The sequence below is a fragment of the Halichoerus grypus genome, chromosome 12, assembly GCF_964656455.1.
Source record: "Halichoerus grypus chromosome 12, mHalGry1.hap1.1, whole genome shotgun sequence".
NCBI lineage: Eukaryota > Metazoa > Chordata > Mammalia > Carnivora > Phocidae > Halichoerus > Halichoerus grypus.
In genome coordinates this window covers 54,913,381-54,934,591 of record NC_135723.1, presented here as the reverse complement: position 1 = coordinate 54,934,591, position 21,211 = coordinate 54,913,381, and the positions used below count along the sequence as shown (strand labels likewise).

Here is a 21,211-nt window from a genome sequence, read left to right as displayed (position 1 = left end):
TATGAAATATTATCCACAATAATTATATTGGAACTTGTAATATATGATTAATACCTATTGTGCATTATAGATTTTTAATTTTAGGTTCGTATTTTTTTTCTTTATTAATATTATTTCTGTGTGTCCCTGTGTAGAAATAGAAGGCTTTCTTCATCAGTGAGAGATGGCTCACTAGCATGGACTCTGCATGATGAAAACATGGTCTTGGAAATTTGTTTTTGAGTTAAGAACTGGGAGTACCTGATATTACTATACCTATTCTGCCTCCAGGAAGATGGAATAGACATACTGTCCCCTGTTCCTCCCACTAGGTATAACTAAAACCCTGGATATTATGTATAAAACAAATATAAGAAGACTCTGTAGAGAGAAGAGGCAGATCGCCTAGGGACCTTAGGACCTGAAGAATGACATGATGGTGAGTTCCTTGGGTTTTCTTTCTGCCTCATATATTTCAGACTCAATACTGAAGAAAACGGCAACTCAGAAAATGCCAGTGGGTACAGATTTAAAAAAAAAAACAACAACTTTTTTTTTTTTAAAGATTTTATGTATTTATTTATTTGACAGAGAGAGACACAGCAGAGAGGGAACACAAGCAGGGGGATTGGGAGAGGGAGAAGCAGGCTTTCTTGCCGAGCAGGGAGCCCGATGTGGGGCTGGATCCCAGGACCCCAGGATCATGACCTGAGCTGAAGGCAGATGCTTAATGACTGGGCCACCCAGGCGCCCCCCCAAAAAAATGTCTTGAGAAAGGTTTGATCTTTCTAGCCAAAGGACTAGGGAAGGGACAGTCTCATAAGGCAGAAAACTTTTAGATAATGGCCACTAGACTCCAGTCAAGTTCCACAGAAATACCTATGGTCTCACTACACCTTTTCTAGCTGAGAGCAAGTGAGGAGCCTAGGCTTCCACCCTCATGAGACTGTAATGAGGCACCCCAGCACCCCCACAGGGAGGGTGTCAGAGAAGGCTAAGTAGGAATCTGGGACCTCCATCCCTGCTAGGCAGTAATGAACACGCCACCCCACTCATGCCCCCCCAGCCCTTCCTGTGTCAGTGGGTCACATGCAGAGCCTGGACTTCTTCTCCCACCGATGATAAGGAGCTGGCCCTTCTCTGCCCCGTTAGCATGATGTAAGAGGGGCTTAATGGAGAGTCAGAACTTTTCCCAACCCTCAGTGGTAATGAGGCCACCTCCTCCCCTCACCATGTTGGTGGTATCAAAATGGGCAGTAGTAGTGAGGTACCCCTCTTCAGCCACTGTGGCATAAGTGAAGGCCTAGTGGGAAGGCTGAACTCCCATCCCTGCCTAGTAGTAACAAAGGGCACCTCCAGAGGGAGGAGTAAGATGGTGGAGGAGTAGGAGACCTAAATTTTGTCTGGTCCCAGGAATTCAGCTAGGGATCAAACCATTCTGAACACTTACGAACTCAACAAGAGATCGAAGAATAGAATAGCAGCAACTCTCTGAACAGAAAAGCAACCACTTTCTGGAAGGTCTCTTCTGATTTGTTTAGTGTATATTTTTCTGGGGTTGTTGTTACCCTGTTAGCATTTTGTTCTCTCATTCATCTATTCTTCTCTGGACAAAATGACAAGACGGAAAAAATCACCTCAACAAAAAGAACAAGAGGCAGTACCAACTGCCAGGGACCTAATCAATACGGACATTAGTAAGATGTCGGAACTAGAGTTCAGAATGACGATTTTAAAGATACTAGCTGGGCTTGAAAAAACCACGGAAGGTATTAGAGAAACCCTTTCTGGAGAAATGAAAGAACTAAAATCTAACCAAGTCAAAATCAAAAAGGCTATTAATGAGGTGCAATCCAAAATGGAGGCTCTAACTGCTAGGATAAATGAGGCAGAAGACAGAATTAGTGATATAGAAGACCAAATGATGGAAAATAAAGAAGCTGAGGGAAAGAGAGATAAACAACTACTGGATCACGAGGGCAGAATTCGAGAGAGAAGCAATACCATAAGATGAAACAATATTAGAATAATTGGGATCCCAGAAGAAGAAGAAAGAGAGAGAGGGGCAGAAGGTATATTGGAGCAAATTATAGCAGAGAACTTCCCTAATTTGGGGAAGGAAACAGGCATCAAAATCCAAGAGGCACAGAGAACCCCTCTCAAAATCAATAAAAACAGGTCAACACCCCGACATCTAATAGTAAAACTTACGAGTCTCAGAGACAAAGAGAAAACCCTGAAAGCAGCTCGGGAGAAGAGATCTGTAACCTACAATGGTAGAAACATTAGATTGGCAACAGACCTATCCACAGAGACCTGGCAGGCCAGAAAGGACTGGCATGATATATTCAGAGCACTAAATGAGAAAAATATGCAGCCAAGAATACTATATCCAGCTAGGCTGTCATTGAAAATAGAAGGAGAGATTAAAAAGCTTCCAGGACAAACAAAAACTAAAGGAATTTGCAAACATGAAACCAGCCCTACAAAAAATATTGAAAGGGGTCCTCAGAGCAAAGAGAGAGCCTAGAAGTAACATAGGCCAGAAAGGAACAGAGACAATATACAGTAACAGTCACCTTATAGGCAATACAATGGCACTAAATTCATATCTTTCAATAGTTACCCTGAATGTAAATGGGCTAAATGCCCCAATCAAAAGACACAGACTATCAGATTGGATAAAAAAACAAGACCCATAGATATGCTGTCTGCAAGAGACTCATTTTAGACCCAAGGACACCCCCAGATTGAAAGTGAGGGCGTGGAAAATGATTTACCATGCTAATGGACACCAAAAGAAAGCCAGGGTGGCAATCCTTATACCAGACAAATTAGATTTTAAACCAAAGACTATAATAAGAGATGAGGAAGGACACTATATCCTACTTAAAGGGTCTATCCAACAAGAAGATCTAACAATTGTAAATATCTATGCCCCTAACATGGGAGCAGCCAATTATAAAAGGCAATTAACAAAAGCAAAGAAACACATCGACAACAATACAATAATAGTGGGGGACTTTAACACCCCCCTCACTGAAATGGACAGATCATCTAAGCAAAAGGTCAACAAGGAAATAAAGACTTTAAATGACACAGTGGACCAAATGGACTTCTCAGATATATTCAGAACATTCCATCCCAAAGCAACAGAATACACATTCTTCTCTAGTGCCCATGGAACATTCTCCAGAATAGATCACATCCTTGGCCACAAATCAGGTCTCAACCAGTACCAAAAGATTAGGATCATACCCTGCATATTTTCAGACTACAGTGCTTTGAAACTAGAACTCAATCACAAGAGGAAAGTCGGAAAGACCTCAAATACATGGAGGCTAAAGAGCATCCTACTAAAGAATGAATGGGTCAACCAGAAAATTAAAGAAGAATTTAAAAAATTCATGGAAACAAATGAAAATGAAAACACAACTGTTCAAAATCTTTGGATGCAGCAAAGGCAGTCCTAAGAGGAAAGTATATAGCAATACAAGCCTTTCTCAAGAAACAAGAAAGGTCTCAAATACACAACCTAACGCTACACCTAAAGCAGCTGGAGAAAGAACAGCAAATAAAGCCTAAACCCAGCAGGAGAAGAGAAATAATAAAGATCAGAGCAGAAATCAATGAAATAGAAACTAAAAGAACAGTAGAACAGATCAACGAAACTAGGAGCTGGTTCTTTGAAAGAATTAACAAGATTGATAAACCCCTGGCCGAACTTATCAAAAAGAAAAGGGAAGTGACACAAATAAATAAAATCGTGAATGAAAGAGGAGAGATCACAACCAACACCAAAGAAATACAAACAATTATAAGAACATATTATGAGCAACTATATGCCAGCAAATTAGATAACCTGGAAGAAATGGATGCATTCCTAGAGATGTATCAACTACCAAAACTGAACCAGGAAGAAATAGAAAACCTTAACAGACCTATAACCACTAAGGAAATTGAAGCAGTCATCAAAAATCTCCCAACAAACAAAAGCCCAGGGCCAGATGGCTTCCCAGGGGAATTCTACCAAACATTTAAAGAAGAATTAATACCTATCCTTCTGAAACTGTTCCAAAAAATAGAAATAGAAGGAAAACTTCCAAACTCGTTTTATGAGGCCACCATTACCTTGATCCCCAAACCAGACAAAGACCCCATCAAAAAGGAGAATTACAGACCAATATCCTTGATGAACATGGATGCAAAAATTCTCACCAAAATACTAGCCAAAAGGATCCAACAGTACATTAAAAGGATTATTCACCACGACCAAGTGGGATTTATCCCTGGGCTGCAAGTTTGGTTCAACATCTGCAAATCAATCAATGTGATACAATACATTAATCAAAGAAAGAACAAGAACCATATGATCCTCTCAATAGATGCAGAAAAAGCATTTGACAAAGTACAGCATCCTTTCTTGATCAAAACTCTTCAGAGTATAGGGATAGAGGGTACATACCTCAATATTATAAAAGCCATCTGTGAAAAACCCACAGCAAATATCATTCTCAATGGGGAAAAACTGAGAGCTTTCCCCCTAAGGTCAGGAACATGGCAGGGATGTCCACTATCACCACTTCTATTCAACATAGTATTAGAAGTCCTAGCCACAGCAATCAGACAACGAACAGAAATCAAAGGCATCCAAATTGGCAAAGAAGAAGTCCAACTCTCACTCTTTGCAGAGGATATGATACTTTTTGTGGAAAACCCAAAAGGCTGCACCCCAAAACTGCTAGAACTCGTACAGGAATTCAGTAAAATGGCAGGATATAAAATCAATGCACAGAAATCAGTGGCATTCCTATACACCAACAATAAGACAGAAGAAAGAGAAATTAAGGAGTCGATCCCATTTACAATTGCACCCAAAACCATAAGATACCTAGGAATAAATCTAAGCAAAGAGGCAAAGAATCTGTACTCAGAAAACTATAAAATACTCATGAAAGAAATTGAGGAAGACACAAAGAAATGGAAAAACGTTCCATGCTCATGGACTGGAAGAACAAATATTATGAAGATGTCAATGCTACCTAGAGCATTCTACACATTTAATGCAATCCCTATCAAAATACCATCCACTTTTTTCAAGGAAATGGAATAAATGGAACAAATAATCCTAAAATTTGTATGGAAAGCCAGAATAGCCAGAGGAATGTTGAAAAAGAAAAGCAAAGCTGGTGGCATCACAATTCCGGACTTCAAGCTCTATTACAAAGCTGTAATCATCAAGACAGTATGGTACTGGCACAAAAACAGACACATAGATCAATGGAACAGAATAGAGAGCCCAGAAATGGACCCTCAACTCTACGGTCAACTAATCTTCGACAAAGCAGGAAAGAATGTCCAATGGAAAAAAGACCGTCTCTTCAACAAATGGTGTTGGGAAAATTGGACAGTCACATGCAGAAGAATGAAACTGGACCATTTCCTTACACCTCACACAAAAATAAACTCAAAATGGTTGAAAGACCTAAATGTGAGACAGGAGTCCATCAAAATCCTAAAGGAGAACACAGGCAGTAACCTCTTCGACCTCAGCCGCAGCAACTTCTTCCTAGAAACATCGCCAAAGGCAAGGGAAGCAAGGGCAAAAATGAACTATTGGGACTTCATCAAGATAAAAAGCTTTTGCACAGCAAAAGAAACAGTCAACAAAACCAAAAGACAACCAACAGAATGGGAGAAGATATTTGCAAATGACAGATCAGATAAAGGGCTAGTATCCAAAATCTATAAAGAACTTCTTAAACTCAACACCCAAAGAACAAATGATCCAATCAAGAAATGGGCATAAGACACGAACAGACATTTTTCCAAAGAAGACATCCAAATGGCCAACAGACACATGAATAAGTGCTTAACATCGCTCGGCATCAGGGAAATCCAAATCAAAACCTCAGTGAGATACTACCTCACACTAGTCAGAATGGCTAAATTTAACAAGTCAGGAAACGACAGATGTTGGCAGGGATGCGGAGAAAGGGGAACCCTCCTACACTGTTGGTGGGAATGCAAGTTGGTGCAGCCACTCTGGAAAACAGTATGGAGGTTCCTCAAAAAGTTGAAAATAGAGCTACAGTACGACCCAGCAATTGTACTACTGGGTATTTACCCCAAAGATACAAACATAGGCATCCGAAGGGGTATGTGCACCCCAATGTTTATAGCAGCAATGTCCACAATAGCCAAACTATGGAAAGAGCCAAGATGTCCATTGACAGATGAATGGATAAAGAAGAGGTGGTATATATATACAATGGAATATTATGCAGCCTTCGAAAGGAATGAAATCTTGCCATTTGCAACAACATGGATGGAACTGGAGGGTATTATGCTGAGCGAAATAAGTCAATCAGAGAAAGACATGTATCATATGACCTCACTGATATGAGGAATTCTTAATCTCAGGAAACAAACTGAGGGTTGCTGGAGTGGTGGGGGGTGGGAGGGATGGGGTGGCTGGGTGATAGACATTGGGGAGGGTATGTGCTATGGTGAGCGCTGTGAATTGTGTAAGACCGTTGAATCACAGACCTGTACCTCTGAAACAAATAATACATTATATGTTAAAAAAAAAAAAAAGATAGCAGGAAGGGAAAAATGAAGGGAGGTGGAAATCGGAGGGGGAGATGAACCATGAGAGACTATGGACTCTGAGAAACAAACTGAGGGTTCTAGAGTGGGTGGAGTGGGGGGATGGGTTAGCCTGGTGATGGGTATTAAAGAGGGCACGTACTGAATGGAGCACTGGGTGTTATACACAAACAATGAATCATGGAACAGTGCATCAAAAACTAATGATGTAATATATGGTGATTAACATAATATAATAATAATAAAAAAAGGGCACCTCCACCCTTGGTGTCAATCAAGGACAAATGAAGGACTTAGACTTCTTTTCCCACCTGAAAATTAAAGACAAAGAAACATTCTTGAAAGCAGCCAGAAAGAAATGACACATTACCATTGCCTACAGGAAAAAAACAAACAACGATTTAAATGACAAGCAGATTTTTCATCAGAAACCATAAAACACTGGAAGGGAGTGACAGACATTTTTCAGGTGCTGAAAGAAAAAAACTGTTATATGCAGTGAAAATATCCTTTAGGAATGAAGGGGAAATGAAGACATTCTCAGATGATGAAAAGCTAAGAAAATTTGTTGCCGGTATATGTACCCTAAAAGAATGGCTAAACAAAAAACAAAACAGAAGTGGTAAAAGAAGGAATCTTACATCATCAAAAAGGAAGAAAGAATGTGGGAAAAGCAAAAGAAAAAAAAAGAAATGATTAAATACAATAGATTTTCCTTCTAGAGTTTTTTTTTTTTTAAGACTTTATACCTCTAGAGTTTTTTTTTTTTTTTTTTTTCCTCTAGAGTTTTTTAAATTACATTGAATTACTGAAGCAAAAATGTTAACTGTCTAATGTGGTTCTCAATATATGGAGAGGAAATAATTAAGGCAATTATAAATTAGGGTGAGTAAAGGGGTATAAAGAGAAATAAAGTTTCTATGTTTCACTCAAACTGGTAAAATGTTGACACCAGTGACTCTGATCAATTACATATAAATAATGTAATGAATGCCTAGAAGAAACACTAGAAGAGCTCTACAAAGAGATACACTCAAAACACTACAGGTAAATAAAAATGGAATTCTAAAAATGTGAAGTAACCTACTGGAAGGCAGGAAAAAGAAAATAGAGATCAAACACAAAGAAAAAAAATGGCAGATTTGAGGCTTAACATATCAACAACTACATTCAATATAAACTATTTAAACATACCAATTAAAGACAGAGATTCGTACTGTATATTTAAAAATGTGACCCAACTATGTGTTGTACAAGAAACTCACTTCAAATAGTTCAAATGATATATGTGAGTTAAAAGTAAAAGGTGGAAAAATACATACCATGCAGATCTTAAGCAAAAGAGAGCAGAAGTAGGTGTATTAATATCAGATAAAGTAGACTTAGAGCAAAGAAAATTACCAAAGACAGAGAGTTATTACATAATGATAAAAGGGTCAAGCTACCAGGAAAACCTAGTAATCCCAACTGTGTGTTCACTGTATCACAGAACTGTGAAATATATGAAGCAAAAACTAAGAGAACTAAAAGGAAAAATAGACAAATTCACAATTCTAGTTGGCAACATCAATACTCCTTTCAACAGTCAATAGAACAACTAGAGAGAAAAATCATCAAAGATATAGAAGATCTCAACTGATGGGTGCTAATTGACATATAAAACACTTAACCTAACAGCAACAGAATATGTATTCCTTTCAAGAACCTATGGAACATATGCCAAGATAGACCATATCCTGGGCCATAAAACAAACCTCAACAAATTTTAAAGAATTGAAATCATATAAAGTATGTTCTCTGACCACAGTGTAACCAAATTAGAAATGGGTATCACAAAGATGATTTAAAAATCTCCAAACACTGGGAAACTAAACAACACACTTTTGAATAATCCATGGGTCTAAGAAGTCTCGAGAGAAAAAAAAAAAAATACACTGAACTGAATGAAAATGGAAATACAGCATATGAAACGTTGTGGGACAAAGTTAAAGCAGTAGTGACAGGGAAATTTATAGCACTAAATGCTTACATTAGAAGGAAATACATAGATTGTCTAAGTTCTTCCTGAATGATAATACAAAAGGGCAATGATAGAGCAAGAATTGAGTTTTTGGGATTCAGACTCTATCCCATATGGTCAATGTTACCAACTGGACCTGGGTACCATGCTACTTAGATATTCTGAATCTGCTCCTGTCCTGCACAGTTACTTTGCTTCATGCATGTTTTTCATCCTTGGTTAAGAATAAATCAGGAGCTATGTTAGAGTCTAGGGTAAGCTGCTGTAACAGGATATCCTAAAATATAGTTGCTTAAAATAGATGTATGTTTCCTTATCATCTAAAAGTCCAGTAATTGTTGGTTGGTCCAGGTAGGTGAGTCTATTCAGCTCCATGAGGTCGTTTAGTGACCAAGGTTCCATTCATCTCTTTGCTGCACTAACCCTCTAAGGCAGGACTGTCCAGTAGAAATGTCTGTAGTGATGGAAATTTATTTGCACTGTCCAATATCATAGCCATTAGCATGTGTGAAGTTGGAGGCCTTAATTTTTAATTTTATATAATTTTAGTGAATTTAAAATTAAAATTAAATGCACACTGGTGGTTACTGTCTACCACATTGGACATTACAGCTATGGATATTACTCTGTTCAGCAATATTGAAGCTGATTCACTACAACATTTGTTTCTAATCCACAGAAAGGTGAAACACTAGAAATGGAGGGCAAGTAATATCTTTTTTGGCAAGTGAAAGTAAAATTACAACATCAATTCTACTCACGTTTCTTTGATGAAAACTTAGCCACTCTGTCGGGGTTTCCCAGTACCACCCTCGGGTTCAGTGATTTACTAGGAAGGGCTCACAGGACTCAGTGTGAATGAGTCACAGGACTCAGACTCATGGCTGTGATTTATTACAGCAAAAGGATGCAATGCAAACTCAGCAAAGGGAAGAGACACATGGGGTGAATTTTGGAGGAAATCAGGCACAAACTTCCAAGAGTCACTCCAGGGGAGTCACTCAGGATGTGCTTAATTTCTCCAGCAATGAGTTGTGACAACACATGTCTACCAGGGAAACTCATTAACAACTCAGTGCCAATAGTTTTTATTGGGATATCCTCTGCTTTGCACATATTAAAATTTCATATTCTCAGAAGGAAAGCAGGTGGTTAGTATAAGCCATATGGTTTGTATAGTTTAGGCACTCTTACCATTAGGGAAAGTTTTAGATTGATGTAGGAAAGTGTTTACCAGTCAAGTTTCCAGATGCCAGCCAAAGGCTAAGCTTACAAGCAGGCTTTTCTAATGAGCCATGTGCTTTCCCAGCATAGTCACACCTACCTGCAAAGGGGAATAGGAACTGTAGCCTCTCGATGGGGAGCCACAGGTCCAATTCAAACTCTATTACTCTAAAGAAGTGGAGAATAGATTTGAAAATAGATTTGAAAGGATAACGGAAAGTCTGGAATTTACACGCTTTGTGACTTTACACAAGTTGCTTAGACTCCATGCTCCTTTGGTTAATACGTATGTCTCTGAAGTAATACATACATTGAACCATGCGTGGCACACAGTAAGTGCTCAATGACACTTCTATTATCATTATTAATATTAGTCTATTCTTAGAGCATGAGGCTTGGTTGTGGAAGTGATGACTTCCTTTCCATTCTTAACCCACCAGAAACTTGGAAGTTTTATTAGAAGTGGAATCTGGACCACTGCCTTCCTATCGGCTCTCTCTCTTACGGATTGTTGCCTATCACTTCTTGCTTTGAACTCTTACCTTGGGTTTCTCCTTCATCACTTCTCTGAATCTTCTTGTATTTTCAACCTCGCATTGTCCATTTTCCCCCAACAGTGAACATGAACCTCCCTGCATGCTTCAGAGCTGGGCTGGCCCAAGGCTGCCATATATTTGCTTTACGTTGGTGAATAAAGCTTCTTCTGGGAAGCCTTTCCTGAACCCTCTACTTTTCAGCTCTCCTATTGACTGTGTGCTGCCCCTGGTAGCTGTGTTAGTTTCCCAGGGCTTTTATAACAAATTATCACAAACTGGATGGCTTGAAACAACAGGAATTTATTCTTTCACCGTTCTGGAGGCCAGATGTCTAAAATCCAGGTCTGAGCAGGGCCATGCTCTTTCTGAAGGCTTTAGGAGAGATCCTTGTCTTTTCGGCAATCCTTGGTTTACAGATTCATCTCTCCAATATATGCTTCCTTAATGCATGGACTTCTCCCCTGTGTGTCTCTTCTCTTCTTATAAGGCCCACCCTAATGACCTCATCTTATCTTGATTACATCTGCAAAGATCTTATTTCCAAGTAAGCTCACATTTGCAGGTACTGGGGGTTAAGACCTCAATAAATCTTTTTAGGGGACACAATTCATCTCATAACAATAGCACACACACTTAGCATACAGCAGTTATTTCTTTGAATTGTTTTCTCTAGACTGTAAGCTCCTTGAGAACAGAGACCTACTCTGTTTTATTCATCATTATATCCCCAGGGCCCAGCAGAGAATCTGGCACATCACAGATACTTAGAGAACATTTGAATAAATGAATAAATGAAAACTCTGAAATACAAAATTCTTTGTGTTTTACTCCTGCATCTAATCCCTACTTCTTTCCTCTCTCAAAGCCTTGGTGGCCTCTGATTCCTGAATCTTGGTCAGCAATCACCAAATCCTACTGAACTAGCTCCTAGCTATCTTTTGCAGATGGTTGTCATCACCTTCTCTTTTCTATCCATTACCACCAGCCTAATTCAGGATATTGTCATCTCTCCCCTGGACTAATGATGTTCCTCCAACATCCTCTTTCAGACCCTTTCCTATCCATTCTCCATACTGCAACTTGAGTGATCATATTAAAATGTAAATCTCATATGTCCTTCTACTACTTAAAATCTGTCAATACCTTCTTCTCTCATATGGCTTCTGATGCTGTCCATGATCTGGCCCCAGCCTCCCTCCCCAGTCTCTCAACTACCCTCCTTCTTGTTCTTTAAGCACTGGACATAATGTAATTCTCATCATCTTAACTAGTTCTTTGTTGATTCAGACTTCGGCACATGCTGTTCCCTTTGTCAGGAGTGCTCTTCCCACCCATCTTAGCCTAACTCCTACGTATCTTTTACATCTCATTCCAAACCTCTCCATCAGTTAAGACTCCATGAGTGCCCTCCCCAGGCTTAGGTCTCCCTGCTATTGGTGCCCCCTGAATAGGTTCTCAGCAGACTTCACATTTCTCTTTTGCAAACCTCCTCATACTTTACATTCTTTGTTCATTGTCTGTCTTCCATACTACATGAGGGCTGGGGCTGTGTCTAGCTTGTTCATCTCTGCATCCCCAGCATTGCCTGACTTATATATGAGCTTAACACATTTTTGTTTGAGGAATGGATGCATTGGTCAACTGTTATGTTTCTTTTGGCTCCCACTTTGGTAAACCCGCTTGTGATGCATGGTTGCCAGAAATCAGAATATGTGGCTCTTTTCTTGCTTGGCTCCTCTCAGTTCTTGCTTCTGTGGACCTTCCCTTGCTCAGCAGAATTCCTCCCCTGGAGGAAGAAGTCTATGGTGACCAGAGTGAGGAAAGCTTTATTAGAAGACAGAACTTTCATATTGCTGGGGCTGAAAGGGGGAAATCTTTACCAAATTCCCAGCACGGTATTGAGGTGGGATAGAGGGGCTGTGTGTGGTTACTCAGATTGCCTCTCTTACCACAAAGAATATTGCTGGTGGGAAAGGAAATGGATGTATATATATATATATATACTGATTATTATATATATATATATATATATATATACTGATTATTCATTGCCTCCTCTAGTTCTTAGAATGTTTCTTCCTAACTCTTGCTATTTTTCTTGAAGATGAAGATGCATATAGACACAGTATTTGTAATTTCTCCACTCATTGACCAACAGTATATGTCCCCCCAAATTGAAGTGTCTTATGTTTGGTCATCTATGTATATGGTTTCTTCATTTAACAAATGTTTACTGGGCCATGGGCTCAGGATGCAAAGATGAATATAATAGAGTCTGCCTTCTGGAAGAAAAGAAGGCTGGCTGGAAAGAAATGCCATGTGGTGCAATGTGGTAGGTGCTATGATAGACAGGTATGTGTAATGTTGAAGGGACCTGGGGGGGAGGCAGAACTTCTAGATATTGTTTGGAAGTGCACATTGCTAGGTCTTATACAAGCGGTTATGTTATTTCAAAGGCTTTTGATCACATCTAAATGTATTCCCTGTATTAACATGTTGGGATTTTCTACATCTTTGAAAAGGTTTCCTGGGAAGCAGTGGGACCTAAAGGTTAAGAGTAGGGGGCCTGGAGGCATTTAGACCTGGATTTAAAATCTGGGCCTGTGCCTGACCTTCCAGCTGGGTGACTTGGGGAAATCCCTTACTCTCCCACCTCCATAGAAGAGTGTACAAGGGCAGGGATTAAATATCGTAGATACAACATGTACAGCACATGCCTGCCATGCAGCAGGTGTTCCATTCTGTCTTTCCCTGGGTGACTGCAGCTCTTTTTGGCTCGTAGTAGTGCTGGTGACAGAAGCTTATGTTAAAAATTTCATGGGACACACAGAGGCTTAGTTGGCTGATTTTTTTTTTTTTAGAAAGGTGTTTATTGGTATAAAAACAATTTAAACATTATATAAATACAATATAAATATTCCTTTTAAAAATATGCATAAGTTAGCCATGTATTTGAGGTAAACCTACACATTCCAAGAAATGACCTGGCTCCGAAACATCAAGGATATTCAAGCCGCATAGCATTTTATGTTAACTTTTTCAAGGTGAATACATAAAATATTTCAAGTGGCACTTCATAAAAAATATAAATATCTATTACTTATATAAATTAACTCAACATCACATATTTAAATATCAATAAATTAAAAATAATTAAAATAGTGTCCTAACGCTCATACTTTTAGTTCTTCACAGAGAACAACATAAGTTATGTGCCCAACGGACAGGTTTCCGACCAGAGAAAGAAATGCCCATGAACTACAGCAATCTTAGATGCCCAGGCTACATGATGCGAACAGCCCTCAGGCTGAACTGCAGGAAATCCTCAAGGCTCCGCAGGATGAGGTGAATTGTTGTGTGCTTCAGCCACTTGTCCTGCGCCTTCAGGATAGCCTGCAGGCTGGTGTCTGTGGTGGGGTCAGGGGTGGTCACTTCATCCTGACTCTTTACCTGAGGGGAAAAAAAAGCAGAAAGAACTATTTAAATATTGAACAAATCGGGTGACTGGGTGGCTCAGATGGTTAAGCATCTGCCTTCGGCTCAGGTCATGATCCCACGGTCCTGGGATGGAGTCCCGCATCGGGCTCCCTGCTGAGCAGGGAGCCTGCTTCTCCCTCTGCCTCTCTCTCTCTCTGTCTCTTATGAATAAATAAATAAAATCTTTAAAAAAAAATACTGAACAAATCCTTTGCAGTGGAGGGATGCTCTGGGCTGTGGGAAGACATTCAAATTCGGGGTGAAGGAGACTACTTGGAGCTGCCTGCCCTGACTCACCCAGGTAGGGTGAGGCGCCTCTCCTCCGAGCCCACCCGAGCCCACCCTGTGTGCAGGCCTTTCACGGCAACTGAATTCTAATCACCTTTTTGCTGCTCTCTCTTTTAGACCACGAGCATCTCGAGGGCAGCCGTGGTATCTTGTCTTCCCTTATGCTAAACAGTGCCTGGCACATAGCCCCATCCAGCTGGCGTCTACTGAGGGCCCACTGATCTGATGGGGTGTAAGGAGGACCAGGAAACACCTTTCCACAGACCCACTGACATGAGTCTAGGTAATTGTGGGAGGCCTTGCACCTCCAAAGTGTGCTTCTGGAGCACTGCAGCATTGGCATCACTGGGAGCTTATTAGGGGTGTGACTCTCAGGTCTCACCCAGACCTGCTGGATCAGACTCTGCACTGTGACGAGATCCCCAGAGGTTTGGTGTGATTTTAAAGTGGGAAAAGCCCTGGTTTAGGGCAGACGGCCAAGAGACGTAGTGGCAGTATCAGCACCAATGTGCCTTCTTCTCTGTCTAGGGACCTTCTCATCGGGCTCTGTTCAGCTCCCCCACACACTGTGCCTTCAAGCCTCCATTCTGTGGCATTTGAATGGCTAGCTTGTGACCAAAGCCTTCGGTACCTGCTCTTCTAGCCTTTTACCATTTCTCAGCATTAACTCTTCTGGCAAAAAGTAGGGGGAAAGAGTTGAAAATACCACAATGGCAAGAATATCATTTGGCAGTAATTGAAATATTAAAATAATTTTTGTGCTCTGTGTTCTTTTTTATTATGGATCACTGAGCAGGATTGGATGTGCTTCCTTCTGCCTCTACAGATTTTTTTTTCCTATTTCTTAAGCTATTCTAGTAGAAGATGATGTTAAAATCCACCTCATTTAATATAGTTTTAAATACAGTTAATGATGTCTTTTGCAGAAGAGAGCCAAAAGAAAAAAAAAAAAGGTTCAACTAATGGGAACTATTTGTTAGATCCTTTCCTTTTCATGTGGCTATTCTCTTTTGAACGGGCTTTGGACTCCCAAGTTGTCTAGGTTCCTTTCTTTGAGCCTGTCTTCCTCACACCAAGGGAGGGGATGAGGAAATGCTCACCTTTTTCATCAGCATCTGGAGCAGGAGTTTGGTACTGATGTACACAGAGTTGGCATTTTCCTTATTACCCTCATAGTTGGCCTGGATGTATTTCAGGTGTATCTGAAACTCCAGAAGACCAGTAGTGATTCTTGTCAGGCAGGTCTCCTAAGAGGAAAGATGGGGAAATCGGTTATTTCTAGAAAGATATAATCAATTTTAAAAGCTAAAATTGCTAGGAGTCAGCACCTTCTTCCTCTGCCCTTCCAGGGAACTTAAAATATTTCTGAGCATTATATTTTGAGACATCAGACAGCCTCAGATGGCCCCTTTTTAAATTATCCAGACAGAGACATCAGTTAATCAGTTTTACCCAAAGCCTGAATAGATGCTGGAATGTGGCAAGGGGGTCCTTCTCTGATTCTCCCCTTAATATTCTCCCTTCTGGCTGTACTCCTGCCCTTGTCGATACTGGACTGAAACCTCTTTTTATGGACTGTTCTGAAGTCAGTTCAGCGTATCCCATGGTCTGGAAGGAGAAGGGTGTAGAGAATGATCTCTACAGGAAGGGCAGACCTGGATCCTGCTAAGGGCAGCCAAGGAGAAGGACCACCTTATCCAGGATGAATGAGCTAAACCTGATGGGGTTTCTAACATTTGACAGTTGTGAAAATCCCAACACAGAAGGGCTACCTCTAATCACGCCATTCAAAAATAAGTTGCCTTAGAAAGATTTAAGTTGGCCTCCTCGTGAAATTTACGTGATGTTCTTTACATTGATCCCCTTCTTTGTTTTCTGTCTGGTCTGTATGTATACAGACACTGCATATAAGAGGGAGAACTTTTGACTAAGGAGTAGCTAAAAGTAAATGTGATGTGTTCGTACCTGGTTGAACCCAGACTGGAAGCATCCGTCCTTTTCTGCCAGTTTTGGAAGACGTAGGTTGTTTTCTGCCAGGGCCTCCTTGCTGTCTTCGCACTTGTTATACTTGTCACACATCTGGGAAGGAATACCAGAACTGTTATCATGTAAGTGCCCCTTAAAACAAACACCACTAGAGGGCCGATTCATGTTTTACCATGGCAGGAAGTTCTCTAAGAAAATGAAGTCACACCGCATTAGCATCCAAGCAAGTAAGGTCTAGTGAAGATGGGCACACTTGGGTTCGATGCTGGGCTTACCTATGACTTCACATCTGTTACCTATCCTGAGTCTCTGTGTCCCTATCTCTTCAAACTGGGGATAATGAAACTCCTCCCTTCTAAGTTTTTATTTGTGAAGATGAGACATAATATTTATGTAAAGTGTGTGGCACATAGTAGGTACTTGATAAGTGACAGTAATTTTGATGATAATTGGGTGAATATAATTTGAGCTATATAATGTTCCAGCTAGAAGGACCTATGAGGATCTAGTCCAATTCCATAATTTTAGAGAGGGGGCCCAGAGATGGTAGGGAATTTGCCAAAGATCACAAAGCTGGTTCAGCAGAACCAGAACTAGATTTGGTTCGGGCTCCCAATACTCTCTCCTGTGTTCTTTCCTTTCAGCTGAACAGCCAAATTACCTTACGTTTAAAGCTTTGGAGCTGCATTAACCTATCTATGATTTTGCCACTTGGGTGGGCTACCACATATGCATCTTATATGCTGGAATGACTCTAGGGAGTCCCTAACCACTGAACTTCCATAACCTAAAAGTTCTGCGATTGTCCTGAGAAGCTCAACATTTATTTCAGGTGGCACTTTGCTTATCCTTCCAAAGTCCAAGAGACACAAAGAAGATTGATAGACCTTATTTTTTTGGTTAGAGATAAGGAAGTCCTGAGAGTCAGTGATGCCCAGTTCCTGCCAAGTCTGGAGCTGGGAATGGGCCAGGGGGCATAGATTTCAGCCCCATTGTATATTTTCCAGGAGGGAAAGGAGAGACCAGCAGCAGAAGAGAAGTACAGTGGACAGTCTGCCCCTTTGGCCTGAAATCTGTACTGCCCTGGAACCCAGCAAAGACCTCCCAGTGCAGGAGCCCTTGTCCACATCCAGGGGCCAGGAGATGAATGCCCACACAGGCCCTTTATCACCCTCAGTTGAGCCTACCCACCTCCTTTCTCAGTGCAGAGATTTTGCCGAGGATGTACTTAATGAAGTCTTCCATTTTGTCTGGAGAGGTGAGTGGTGGTCTATTTGAGGTCGCATCAGCTTGGGACTCTCCTCCCACAGGTCCCGGGGTAGGGAAAGCAGTAGCCATCACCAGGAGCAGCCCCAGGGAGAAGGCGACTGGACTGAAGGCGCCTGTGCGGGAGGCAAGGGAGAGCAGCCAGTGAGCAGACTGCACAGCTGGGGGAGCTGTGCTTCTGGCTGCTGGCCGCCGGCCAGCCCTCCCAGCGGACACACACCCCTCCCTCAGCCAGGCCCGGCTGCCAGGCGGTTCCAGGGCTAGGGATTTCCTTCACTTACTTGCGGAGAGGGAGTTCATAGCTGGGGTCCTGGAGGGCAGATGGAGCTCTCTTGCGTTCCTGGTGGGCTCGAGGGCAGAATGAGCTTCAGACATCCCCAGTCTCATATTTATTGGGGGTTGAGACTCTAATATTGAGACTCATGGGAAAATCCCACATTTGATAAATCTTTGTTGGAGGGTGGGGGTGGGGCCAGAGCGGGTGGGGCTGATTGGAAACCTTATTAAGATTGTGCAATGTGACGTCCTTTAGCATCACAGGAATCACAACCAGGGGAAAAAGTGCCACTTAGGTCATTACAAAGGGTAGCGCTACGAAGCAGGATCACTCTTCCTTTACTTTCTTTTCTGCTTTTACATTTTTAAAAATTTATTTATTTATTTAAATTTTTTTTTTTTTTTTTTTTAGTGACTCAGCATTTTGGCATGTCTTAAGAGGGAAAGTAAAGCTGAAGTCATGCATGAAGTTTTGGGGGGGGGAGGGTGGGCAGGGCGAGAAGCTAAGGCTGACTATGATTAAAAAAATACTTTAATTACCAGATTAACAGGCTAGGATTTAGTATTCCAGTTAATTCATATTTGTAAAAAAACCTAAGATGTTTTGACTGAGCGTCCTCAGACCACAACACAGCCCACTAGCCTGGGGTTACAAGTAAGATGCCACTAAGAACCATCTGCAGGACTTCCTTTTCCTGGCTGTCTCCACAACGAGCTGTTGCAGAACTGCCCGACTGCCCCCAGATCTTGCACAGTTGTCTCGAGGAGTCTCCAGGCACAGCGTGCGGTGCTCACGTACGTGACTCCTTTGTGCCACCGTGTGGCATCTGCCAGTCTCTTTCTCACCTCTACTAGCCCGCTTCAGCCAGGTCAGCCTCAGCCCTGCTCTCTCCCTGGGGCCCCCAGTTAAGGCTTGGATCTCTGTGCCAAGGGGTTTGCCTTGTGTGGCTGGCGCTGTCCCCACCACTGGCAACAGGGTGATCCTGCTCCTGAGGGGAGCCCTGAGGGGCCCAGGTGGGTACTGTCTCTGCTGGAGCCCTCAAGTTAGTGACACCCGCCTGGTTCAGGGCAGAAGTGGAGAGAATACCACTTACCTCTTTGATGGGATGTCAAAGAAGAACCTTGTGACATTTTCTAGAGCTTGTGTTCATAGCTCCCTTCTGCTGTATGACTTGTCTTGAGTTCAGAGGCAGCTGGGAAGAAATTTCCTAACACCGACAAGGCTCTAAGGTTCTGAATCACACCTGCCCAAGGTTTTCTTATTGGGTTGAGCCTGCGCAGCTTGTACAGGTTCCCTTTGCCTTATAATGACGTCTCTTGCAGGAGGGTCCTTGGTCTCATGCAAATGGGCTCTAGACCAAGCTGCCCTACCAGTCTCCCAGACACCCAGGCAGCTCACAAGATTGGCTCCAGTCTGAAACCAGGACCTTGTACAGCATCAAAAAAAAAGAAAGAAGAAAAAAGAAAAAGAAAGAAAGAAAGGAAGAGAGGAAGGAAGAAAGGAAGAGAGGAAGGAAGAAAGGAAGAAAGAAAAAAAGATTTACAAAACACTGTGTTATCACGATCAGCTTCTTTGGTTTGCAAAGATCTCATCAGGATTGCGAAAACAAGAACCTTTGCTAGGGTATTTAAAATATGAACCGATTTACTCAAGTTTTGTTTTGTGAATAACACTTTAGGACTCGCCTGTTGGGGAAAGTGAGGTCATCCATTCTTTCACTGACTTTCTAAAGAGAGGCAGATCCTATAGAAGTAGTGGGGTTTTTTCTTTGAAAATGAAAATGGGAGAGGATGGTTGAATGTTTTCGCTTTTACTGTTCTTGGGTCTTAAGCAACTCAGACACCCCCAGCCGAGTCCTCTCTCCTGCACTGAATGAAGCCACCTCTCCTGGCCCCTGTGTGATACATGCAATAGGCCTCTGTCATGTGGGATTGCTTTTTCTCATATATCTATGTTTTTGAAAATATGACTCAGTAAATTTCAAATACTTAGTGACTCAACAACTTACAGATTTTTCTTTTCAGTTGAAGTTTTTAAAGGGGCATCTGGGTGGCTCAGTTGGTTAAGCATCTGCCTTCAGCTCAGGTCATGATCCCAGGGTCCTGGGATCGAGCCCCGCATTGGGCTCCCTGCTCAGCGGGGACTCTGCTTCTCCTTCTCCCACTCCCCACTGCTTGTGTTCTCTCTCTCTCTGTCAAATAAATAAAATCTTTAAAAAAAAAAAAAGGTTTTAAAGTAGGAAGTACATGTATCATGATAAAATGTTCGAACAGGACATCCAGACATACAGGGAAAAGTAAATCTCCTTCCTTTCCAGCTCCTCTCCTTAGAGGTAGCCCCTGACCCATAGTATTTTCTTTTCTTTCTTTCTTTCTTTCTTTCTTTCTCTTTCTTTCTTTTTTTAAGATTTTACTTATGTATTTGAGAGAGAGAGCATGAGAGCACGTGTGCGCGCTTGCGTGAGTGAGAGCAGGGGGTGGGGCAGAGGGAGAGGGAGAGAGAGAATCTCAAGCAGACTCCACTGAGTGGGGAGCCCCACATGGAGCTTGATCTCAGGACCCTGAGAACATGACCTGAGCCGAAGTCAAGAGTCAGACGCTTAACCAACTGTGCCACCCAAGCATCCCTGACCCATAGTATTTTGACTAAATCCTCTGTTACCCTAATCTGGGTGAGGTTTTCTTGGCTACCCAGGTACACACCTCTGGATTTACATCATTGGTTTATATATTGTACACACTTGCATACACATTTGTACATAAATATACACACACTATAAGTTTCCATTGTGTGGATGCCACCTAGGCAGTTCTCTGCATCGTAGAGCACAGGCTTCTGAGTTGTACAGCATGGGTTCAAAGCCCAGCTCTGACACTTGCTGTATGACCTTGGCTAAGTTCCCCCAAGGATCTGTGCCCTTGTTTGCTCATCTAATAAAACTGGGATAATAGCAGTTCTTCCCATATTGCTGTTGTGAAGACTGAAAGATGAAGTATTGTTATAGGATTTTCTCCTTCGGTGCCCACTGTTCTTGGTCACGCCGCTTCAGAGAGTGAGGACGTAGACCGGGCAGAGTTGTGGGCAGCAAAGCAAGGTTTACTGAATGATAGCAAAGTGATAGTACAAAGCTCCCAAAGAGGGAGGGGACCCGAGAGGCTTGCCCTGGGAGTTTCTAAGTCGAGGGGTTTTTATGGGCTTGTTAGCGGGGCTGTTTTAATCTGATGAACCCTCCCTGTGCCTTTCATCCAATCAGGTTTTTGTCATCTACCTATCACATGGGAAAGGGTGGAGGGCTCCTTCTAGGGTGGTGTAAGATCCTTTCAAGGGTGGTTTCCTCTTAGGGCGGGGGGAGAGGGGGGCCCTTGTCCCTGCCTGCCTGCCTTCCAACTATCCTTCATCAGTAATGCCGCAGGAAACACTTGATCTTTGTAACATCTGCACTTAGGGTCTCTGCCATGGAGAGCTCCTTCAGCTCAGCTCTGTCATCCCATGTGTGGTCCTGCCTGCTATGAATGAGCCAGGCCGCTGTGCCAGTGATCAGCTTGTCTC

The 21,211-nt window shown here is 41.9% G+C and overlaps 1 protein-coding gene and 1 long non-coding RNA gene across 2 annotated transcripts in view; one reads left to right on the top strand and one right to left on the bottom strand.

Moving 5' to 3' along the window:
• Positions 1 to 313: 313 nt before the first annotated feature.
• The window catches only part of LOC118548961 (uncharacterized), a 142,500-nt gene continuing 121,602 nt past the window's right edge, over positions 314 to 21,211 (top strand). The window contains exon 1 of the long non-coding RNA XR_013442782.1: positions 314 to 418. This is a non-coding gene — a long non-coding RNA (uncharacterized LOC118548961). The remainder of the gene's footprint in view (positions 419 to 21,211) is intronic.
• On the bottom strand, positions 13,004 to 17,745 carry IL6 (interleukin 6). Its single transcript, XM_036113131.2, has 5 exons — positions 17,667 to 17,745; positions 17,311 to 17,501; positions 16,099 to 16,212; positions 15,234 to 15,380; positions 13,004 to 13,818 (listed from the first exon to the last, which is right to left on the bottom strand). Exons 1-5 carry the CDS (start codon positions 17,683 to 17,685, stop codon positions 13,651 to 13,653), a joined length of 639 nt encoding a protein of 212 aa, XP_035969024.2. The 5' UTR covers positions 17,686 to 17,745; the 3' UTR covers positions 13,004 to 13,650.